Genomic DNA, 9,556 nt, shown 5'->3' with positions numbered 1-9,556 from the left:
GCAGCCTCTGTACCGTGGAAACAGGGTCACCAGGTTTTAGGGCCAGACTTTGATAAAAACCTTAGGGTTGCCTTTTGAGCTTGGGAGCTTCTGCACAGACCTGAGCGATGGATGCTCTAGAAATTGAGCCCCCCTGGGGTGTCTCCACTGTCCTTATTAAGGGGCTCCTGACAGCCTGTGGGAGATAGGCTTCAACTTGTTCAGTATGTTATGATTTTTCTTTCTTGATATGCTGTTTATGCTTCTGTTTAATCTGTCTAAACGATGCTTCTGGCTAAACTATGTTTGCTTAACTCTGCTTAAGTTAACAATAAAGCTTAAAATCTCTTTATCCACTGGTGTGCTTGTCGTCTCTGGATCTAAAAGAACCAATTGTCTGAGCACCTGATCACTGCCTGGACACTTGGCAGAACATGGATTCAGATGGGTTCATGTTTAACCCGGATTGTTTATAGCTTAGCATGTTGCACAAACCAACCCTGCTGGCTTATGTTTCATTACGTTGTAATCTAACCCTGTAGTTCAGGAGCATCTACAGGGGGTCAAAAGGATCAAGACGACAGCCCCAGCCACAGATCCAAGCCTTGTCTCCTTCTTCATGTGCACTGTGCAGGCAAAACACTTCAACCCAGGGCTTCCAACCCGTAAATTTCCAGTCCTTTGAGTCCATACACATGTGCCATTGCAAAGCCACATCTTGTCTCCTGCTGTTCTTCTGCTGTTGCCTTGGAAGCCCCTCAAGGCTCTGATGCTGGGAAAGGTGGAAGGAAGGGGAAGAGGACAACCAGCAGCAAGGGAGGAAGGGGCTCAGTTACAGGGCCAATGGGGCCAGTCAGATCTGAAGGACCTGGTTAGGGACAGATCATCATGGAGACAATCTATGCGGTCCCTAACCATTGACAAGAACCTGATGGCACATGATCAATAAATCAGTCCAATCCATCAACCTGGTAGGGTTGTTGTTGTTGTTGTAAGGAACTTTTGAGCAATGAGTGTACATAGATCTCCTTCAGCCACAGAAGCTCTTGGGATTCCTTTGGGCCGGTCACTCCACTTCTCCCTCTGCCCAGCCTACCTTACTGGGTGGTTGTGATGGGAATAAAATGGAGAGCCCCATGGAAGACACTCTGAGGAAGGGAGGAGGGGGGGAGGGAGGAGAAAGGACGGACAGACAGATGGAAGGAAAGGTTGGTTTTCACATTCAGAGAAATCTGAGTTAATTGCCTCCAGAAGTCTGTTTCTTCTGGGACTCCACCCTTGTGCAGTTGCAGAGAACATTAAAAATCCTTCTGTACTGGCTAGCATTGCCCACTGCCACCTCTTGAAAGGTGCAGTTCTACCACAGCACCCCCTCCCAACAGTCCTACACATGCGTTCTTCTTGAGAGAAAAGACAGGAAGCCAAGGAGACTGCCCAGAAACACTTCAGGACAAGGGGCCAAACTGCTGCTTGACCCTTTTAGCGTGACGCCATTTGCTCATAGCTGTGACCCCGTGCCAGTCCCGGAGCTTTTCATCTGCACAAAGTACTTGGACACACAGCAAGCTTCTGATGCTTTTGCAAGCCTGGCTTGGCCCTCCTAAGCTTCCAAGAGCAACATCTCCTGAGCTTGGGAGCTCTCCAAGGTGCTGCAAAGCTTATTTTCCCCCCCCTTTGGTGCTCAGCCTTAACACTGGATACTTCCCAGGTAACCACAAATTCCAGCTAAGCCCCGTCCAAGGACTTCCTGCCTTGGCATGGATTCTCAGCCTAACTGGTACAGGTCAGGGCATTCTACTAGTGCTGGCATAATAAATGTGTGTGTGCATATACTGTATATTCTAGAATCAAAAGGTTGGAAGGGACCTTTATATGTAGGCACGCTGCCTACGAAGTCTGGAAGCATAAAACTGGCCTTCTTTGCAGGGTGTGGCCTGCTCTTTTGCTTGGTCACCCCGTTTATTGATTTGTTTGCAAATGCCTGTTTTCTGCCTCCACGGAAGCCTGGAGGGAAAGACACACCTTTTGGTAGCATGGCATCCAAGGTCCAGATCAAAGCTTAGCCTGTTCATGACACTCCGCCAAGTGCTAAAGTGGAGCAGCCCCCCTAGGAAAACGCACTGGAAAGGATTGTTTGCAAGTGCTCTTTGAGTTAAGAAGTGTGAAGTAATGCCTGGGCCTAGAAAAAACAATGCTGTAGTGCCAAGGGTTTGACTCATAATCAACACATATGGTGTGATGCACTCACAGACAAGAAACGTCTACCTTCACCGCCTCAGTTTATTGCTGTGATTAAATTTTCCTTCCAGGCAGATTTGCAGAAAGCTTTTTAATGCTCTCCCCCCAGATCTTACACATTTAGTGGCCTGATGAAATGGAGAAGCCTGTTAAGCACCTGCCACAATCTCTGAGCTCCGTTGTGAAGTTCACTTCCTTTTTCTAGAATTGGTTGCCTTTTTTTCCAGACCGCAGGATTGCCATGCAGTTTTGGATTCTGGTAGAGGCTCAAAATGGCATTATTTGCAAGAGGACTGAGGAGAGCAACGGGTGACTTTTGCCCCTGACTTTTTCTGTACCATCAGAGAGTTAAGCCAAGTGATAACTGCAGCTGAAATCCAGATAGAAGTTCCTTGCTTTTTCCAGAATATGCACAGAAAGGATCAACTGGTTAAAATGCAAGGATCACTGAGATTAGTTTTTTTTTATGGCAGAAAATCTTTTCTTGAGGGGGAGATGGAACAGCAACAGAACGTCTACAGGGCTTTGCAGTGCAAGAATCCCAAAGTTTGCATCTCACCATTTCTTGACTGATTGAGAGAGAGCCAGTTTGGTGCGGTAGTTAAGGCACCAGGCTAGAAACCAGGTGACCAAGAGTTCTAATCCTGCCTTAGGCATGAAGCCAGCTGGGTGACCTTGGGCCAGTCACTCTCTCTCAGCACCAGGAAGGAGGCAACGGCAAACCACTTTGGAAAAACCTTGCCAAGGAAGGTGCAGGGACTTGTCCAGGCAGTTTATGAGAATCAGACACAAACTAACAACAACAATAAAAAAGCTTGACTGCATGCAAAAGACACATCTCTCTGTAGAGGAACCCAACCTTTTATTTTCCAAGCCACAGTGTGTGTGTTTGCAATATCCTCCAAGCGATTAGAAAAGCCACCCATCAAAACTGCGGCCTGTTTCCTTACAAATGCCTGCTAGGTGCAATGCAGAAAAATGTGCTCTGGCAAATCTACTGCTGGATTCCTCGCAAGGCTGCCAGGCAGAGGTTGCCATCCCAGAATCCTTTGCAGGGCTGCCGGAAGATGACTGGACTTACTTCCATGATCTCACTTGAGGTGCGACACTCAGCTTCAAATGGAATCTTGACAGAAAGGCCTGTTGTGTGTTTTTTTTGTTCTCCTGCCTGCTGCAGCTTGGCTGATTCCCTCTGGACCAGGGTTTCTCAACCTTGGGAACTTTAAGATGGGTGGACTTCAACTCCCAGAATTCCCCACCCAGCAAGAAATGTGCAATGTGTGACAGGTCTCCCTCCTAGGTCCCACCAGGAGAGGTGGGGAGGGCATGGAGACAGCCTCCTTTGGTCTGCCCCATTTCTTATTTTGTTCTCCTCCCCAGATCACCTGGAAGGACCCAGTGAGAATGGAACAGGGGAGGGGGTGGCTGGGGCTGCAAAGGGAGGCAGGAAGAGGAGGAAGAGGAGGAGGAGTGAAGGAGAAGGAAAAGAGGAGGCGGCGGCATCCAGATGGAGTGAAAGGGGCAGTGGGCGTTCTCCATCCTCCAGTTGATTTGTGTGGAGAGCGACCAGATGGCAGCGGCCGAAAAGGGCCAATGCCAAACAAGAAAAAGACAGGGCAGTGGGGCTGAAGAGAAGCAGCCCACTCCGAAGGTGGATCTGAAGCTCTGCCTGTTCTTCTGCAAAAAAGAGGCCAGAGCTGCAACTGAACGGTCATGGTGCTCACCTCCCTGCCTCAGCTTCTTCCAGCAGCCATGATCATTCAGGACACTGCCATTATATATGGAGGTTCTACTTAGCCAGCTTTCCCCAACCTGGAATGTACCAAAGCCAGAACTGATGAAGGAATGTGAGAGCTGCTAGCAGATAAGAGACAGCAAACGACATCTCAGCCCTGGGAATGGAGGTAGTGCAAGAAAGAGACTCAAAATAACCCCGGTTGATTCTGCATGGTCTAAGAGGGGGCACAGGGAAACTCTGGCAGGCTTTCAGATTTCTGATATTATACCCTCCAACAATAAAGCAGAGTTCCAGGAGTCCTTGCAGGGTCTGATTCCTGAGCTGGCCTACCTTGCAGGGTTGCTACTAATGGATCTGACCCTTTGGAATTTACTGAACTCCCTTGGCAATACCTCTTGGCCCTCCCTTGATCCCTGCGAGATCTGCTCTGCAGACCTATTGAGAGTTGGGGGCCTAGCCCCCAAGACCTGGCTCCCCATCTTGCATCCTTCACACGCAGCGAGGAAGAAAGAACAGAGAAAGCCGGGGCTGCTTGTGCGCAAGGAAGACCAGCTTCTCAGCCCCACCAGCCTCAAATTCAGGGAGCCACGTCAAAAGGCACAAACAGGCAGGTCTCGGAAAGAGACGCGGGCACGGAGGTCATCCTTTGCTATCTCCACAGGACAAGTTTCCGGCACTGGTCCACGCTCCCGATGTGGACCCCAGAGGGACCCCAAGCCACGGCATTCACGGAAGACCTGGTGAGAGACAGAGCGGGGTCTCCGTTCACATGACGCCAGCTAGAAGCAGCCCAGCAGCCTGGCCTGTCCCCTGGGCTGCTCCCGGCTGTCCTAAACAGGGCCCGGGCAACCTCCAGCAAAGGGTGATCTCCCCATCAGGAGCAACATCCGCAAAACCAGGTGCCCCATCCGGCCAAAGACACTTCGCATCTCTCCTGCAAAGGGCAGTCCCAAATCCCCAGAAATGGCCTAAAAGTGCATTTCGGTCCGATGAGGCCCATAAAGGGCGCTGCAGGGCTAAATATCTCCATTTAAATGCTTTTGCTGACTTTAAAACCCTGGAGGAGCAGCTGACAGCCCACCAAAGTGTCTTTGACCAGACGGGGGCCTGATGCAACATCTGGTTGTGCAGATGTTGCATCAGGCCTGCAGGAGAGGACGAGGAACGAAGGACTTGCTTTTGCATGTTTTTCGACCCACCAGGAGCGAGGTCTGAGCTCCATGCCTCGGCACTGTCGTTTTACGCCGAACCCCCCCCCCCACTCCACCGGAGTGAAAAACTCCTCACCGGTGCACTCCCGCCAAGCTGATTTCCAAGTTTCCGGTTGCCATGTTCCAGAGGAAAAGGGTGCCATCCACAGATCCAACCAAGGCATAGCTCCTATCAGGGCTGGGGTAAAGAAATCACAAACAAAAATGCCATAAAGAAATGACAAAAGAGGGAAGCGCTGCTTGGAGAAACAGGGGCCTACAAAACCTGTCCTCCTGTGGTGGTTTTTTAGGTTGAAAAGCACGACAGAAATACTTTGAGACTGAACCTGTGCAACTGGCAGAAAAGAATAGGCAACCAAGACATTTCAAGGGCTGCCACGTAGCTCCCCTAACTGAACTTTTGCCTGCTCATATGTCTCTGCCAGCTTCCCCTACTCATGTGTAATTCCATTCTTTATATCGTTCCCCAATTGCAGAGCATACGCTTAGCAAAGAGACGGACGTACAAAAAGCTGCACGTAAGAGTGAAAACGGGGCCAGAAGTGATGAAAAAATGTGGCGGGAGTTAAAACAGGCACTAAAGAAACAGAACCCTTGGCCAAAAACCACAGGGAGCACTTGAGCATCACGCACCACCACTGAATTAGCAGAGACTCACCTGAACACGGCCTTGGTCCCATCGGACCCACACTTGAATCCGTCCGCCCTCCAAAAAATAAAGAAGACGATTGTGAGCCTGCCGTTCTTTGAATTCAGAAAAGGAAGGGCAAGTATGTAGTTTTCGCAAAATACTCCCCGGTCTGAGGATTTTAAAAGCTAGTTAGACCTAGAAAGGACTAAGTGCTCAAAATCCATATTGGTGCGGGTACAAGGATAAACCAAACAACCTCTTCCAAACTTGAAGGTAATCAGGATTTCTTCTCCGGCTTGGATTTTAATAATATTTTTAATAGGTAGAGAAGCACCATGAAAATGCTTTTGAGGACCTTGTGATACAGGTAGTCCTCACTTAACGACCACAATTGGGACTGGAATTTTGGTTGCTAAGAGAGGCAGTCATTAAGCGAATCCAACCTCATTTTACCTTTTTTCTGGTGGTCATTAAATGAATCACCATGGGTGTTAAGTGAGCCATGTGGTTGTTAAGCAAATCACGTGGCTCCCCATTGATTTTGCTTGCCAGAAGCCAGCTGGGAAGGTTGAAAATGGTGATCCCATGACCATGGGATTCTGTGAAGGTTGTAAATGTGAACTGGCTGCCAAGCACCCAAATTGTGATCACGTGACTGTGGGGACGCTGTGATGGTCGTAAGTGTAAGGACTGGTCGTAAGTCAGTTTTTCCAGCACCGTCATAAGTCTGAACCATCACTAAATGAATGTTTGTTAAGTGAGGACTATCTGTATTGGGAGGAAGGGAATAGAAAACTCAAAATTTCAAGGGCTGGGAACCAACTTTCCTGACTGAAGTGACCCCATCTTAGTTCCAGCCAGAGAGGAATTCTGCATTTCTGATGCCCTTCTCGTCTTCAAAGTGGACCACTGCAACTCCTGGACTTAATCCACTTCACCACTTCTCTCCTTCTAAATCAGATGCCGAGCTGCGGTGAGCTCCAGAAAAGCCACCCCAGAGAAGGACTGGGAGAGGGGAGAGAGAGAGGGTGGGGCTGGGGATCAAGAGGGGGGTCAAGCTCTCCAAAAGGGTGGGCAGGGCTTCCGTTAGCTGGGGACCTCCTGCCACCCACTGATGAAGATGGTCCCTTCCAGACCCCGCTTCTGATCCGCCCAATGAGTGTGGCTTTATGCAATGGCCTTTTCGAGATCACGGTGGGGCTTCCACAAAACACGGAGAGCCCTTCCGAGCCCCGTTCAGCAAACCCCACGCCAGAACCAGACGGAAGCCCACCCCTGCAAGGACGCAGATCCCTACAGAACTCAGATGTGCAGAAGCCAACGGGTCTCTCTGGTTACACAGACCAAGATGGTGGCCGGGCTGGTGCAACTGAAGTGCCGACTGTTCTTTATGGGCACCGCAGGCAGAGCTTCGGTGGCACTGTCGCGACCGCCATCTTAACACCCTCTGTGGACGCTCCTGCTGGAGGCACTTGGGAAAGTTACACCCAGCCTACTCACCCCTGCCAAGTACTTGGTTTAACTCCAGAGGCTGCAATTTTCCCCAACCTGGGTGGACTACAAGTCCCACAGTCCCCCACCGAGACCACCCAGTCCAGGAGCTGCGGCCAGCTTGGCACGGGCAGTCCCACCCCCCGTTCCCGGCCCCTTACCTCAACACCTGCTGGACGGCATGCATCCGCAGGTCGATGACCTTCAGGGCGTTGTCCCGAGAGCAACTGAGCAGCCGCAGCTGGTCGGGGCTGAGGCTGAGCGAGGTCACCTTGCCTTCCATGGGGATCACCTGCGTGCAGCGCCGGTCCCTGGGGACGGAGCACAGGGGCGCGTTAGCCCCGGTCCGGTGCAGCAGCTGCTTGAGCACCAAAGCTGACTGGGGCAATAAGGCTGTTTTTAAATTTGATTAAGGGGCTCATTTACATTGTGATCTAAATGTATTTTAACATTTAATTGGAACTTGTGAATTCAAATTTAAAATTCTTTTAAATCAGATGGCTCATATTTTAAGGCTAAGGCTAATGTGTATATGTTTATAGAACTGTATCTTATACTGGTCAGTGACCATAATAAAATTGAACTGAACTGAACTGGTTGGCCAGTCCAACTTTTCTGTATCTCTTCTGGACCTCAAAAGTTTTTGAGAGCCAGCACTGCAAGCAGGAGGGCTCAGTATACAGGTAGTCCTCAACTTACGACCATTCGTTTAACAACCGTTCAGAGTTATGACGGTGCTGGGAAAAATGACTTGCGGCCAGTCCTCACACTTATGACCATTACAGCGTCCCCACAGTCACATGATCAAAATTGGGGCGCTTGGCAACTGGCATGAATTTACAACTGTTGCAGCATCCTGGGGTCACATGATCGCCATTTGCAACCTTCCTAGGGGGCTTCCGGCAAACAAAGTCAATGGGGGAAGCCAGATTTGCTTAATGATTGTGGCAAAAAAGGTCATAAAATCCGGCATGACTCACTTAACGACTGCTTCACTTAGCGATGGAAGTTCCAGTCCCAATTGTTTCGTAAGTCGAGGACTACCTGTATTAGGCAGGGGGCACTGGGAAGAGAATTATTTTGAGACCTCGGAAAAGGATTATTATTATTATTATTCCCGGAATTAAGGATTGGATTCTGTCCTGCAAACACCACTATCGGTTTTGTCAGCCGTCAAAGGATAAGCAGCACTTATATGAGCACTTATACAAACGGCAGTTCTTGCCCAAGCAGTCAATCATTCCACAGTCCCTGCAGGTCTCAAATAGCCTTTTAGTGCTTTCAGCTCTGCAAAACGTCGCTGGGTGGATGATAATGAAACAGGCGCGCACGGGGACGCTCCGAGTGCAGAGGTCAAAGCTGGAAATGATGGATTGGAGCTTTTTACTCCCAATATTCTTCCAACCACGATGCAAAGCTGCCCCTGTTCCAGTTACGCAAAAGAAAGCCCATCACCCTGGGAATCCACCTACGTGGAGAACGAGATCTCGGTGAGGGTCCCTCTATTCCTGGTTTTTGCGTCTTGTCCTTCCATCCGGAGAGGACCCGCCACCCTCTTACCCCACGCGTATCACGCTTCCTCAATTTTTAACCTGCTTAACTCCTCTTTTACATGAACTGGCACGATGCATTTACAGCAGGGTTCCTCAATCTTGGCAACTCTGAGCTGTGCGGGCTTCAACTCCCAGAATTCCCCAGCCCAAGAGCCAATCAGGCATGGTAGGAGAGTTCTAGTCCCGCCTTGAGCCTGAAAGCCGGCTGGGTGCCCTTGGGCCAGTCCCTCTCTCAGCCCAAGAGCCAATCAGGCGTGGTAGGAGAGTTCTAGTCCCGCCTTAGGCACGAAAGCCGGCTGGGTGCCCTTGGGCCAGTCCCTCCCTCTCAGCCCAAGAGCCAATCAGGCGTGGTAGGAGAGTTCTAGTCCCGCCTTAGGCATGAAAGCCGGCTGGGTGCCCTTGGGCCAGTCCCTCCCTCTCAGCCCAAGAGCCAATCAGGCGTGGTAGGAGAGTTCTAGTCCCGCCTTAGGCATGAAAGCCGGCTGGGTGCCCTTGGGCCAGTCCCTCTCTCTCAGCCCAGCCCACCTTACAGGGTTGTTGTTGTGGGGAAAATAGGAGGAGGAAGGAGTATTAGGTATGTTTGCCGCTTTGAGTTATTTATAAAAATAATAAAAGGCGGGATAGAAAATAAATAAATAAAATTAATTAATTCTGCCCCATAGAAGCATCACTGGGGGTTAGAGGACCAGAGCAGCAGAAGCCCAACCTTCGCTGC

General features: G+C 50.1%; 1 protein-coding gene across 1 annotated transcript in view; it reads right to left on the bottom strand.

Moving 5' to 3' along the window:
• Positions 1 to 3,032: 3,032 nt before the first annotated feature.
• Positions 3,033 to 9,556, bottom strand: part of ATG16L2 (autophagy related 16 like 2) — a 35,906-nt gene continuing 29,382 nt past the window's right edge. Inside the window, exons 15-18 of the mRNA XM_063306028.1 lie at positions 7,450 to 7,599; positions 5,825 to 5,872; positions 5,243 to 5,344; positions 3,033 to 4,692 (exon numbers count right to left, since the gene is read on the bottom strand). Coding sequence (XP_063162098.1) covers positions 4,605 to 4,692; positions 5,243 to 5,344; positions 5,825 to 5,872; positions 7,450 to 7,599 — 388 coding nt within the window. The 3' untranslated portion in view covers positions 3,033 to 4,604. The remainder of the gene's footprint in view (positions 4,693 to 5,242; positions 5,345 to 5,824; positions 5,873 to 7,449; positions 7,600 to 9,556) is intronic.

Source organism: Candoia aspera, chromosome 5 (genome assembly GCF_035149785.1).
Source record: "Candoia aspera isolate rCanAsp1 chromosome 5, rCanAsp1.hap2, whole genome shotgun sequence".
Lineage (NCBI taxonomy): Eukaryota > Metazoa > Chordata > Lepidosauria > Squamata > Boidae > Candoia > Candoia aspera.
Note: the sequence above shows the minus strand (reverse complement) of the source record. Positions and strands in the feature narration are given on the sequence as shown.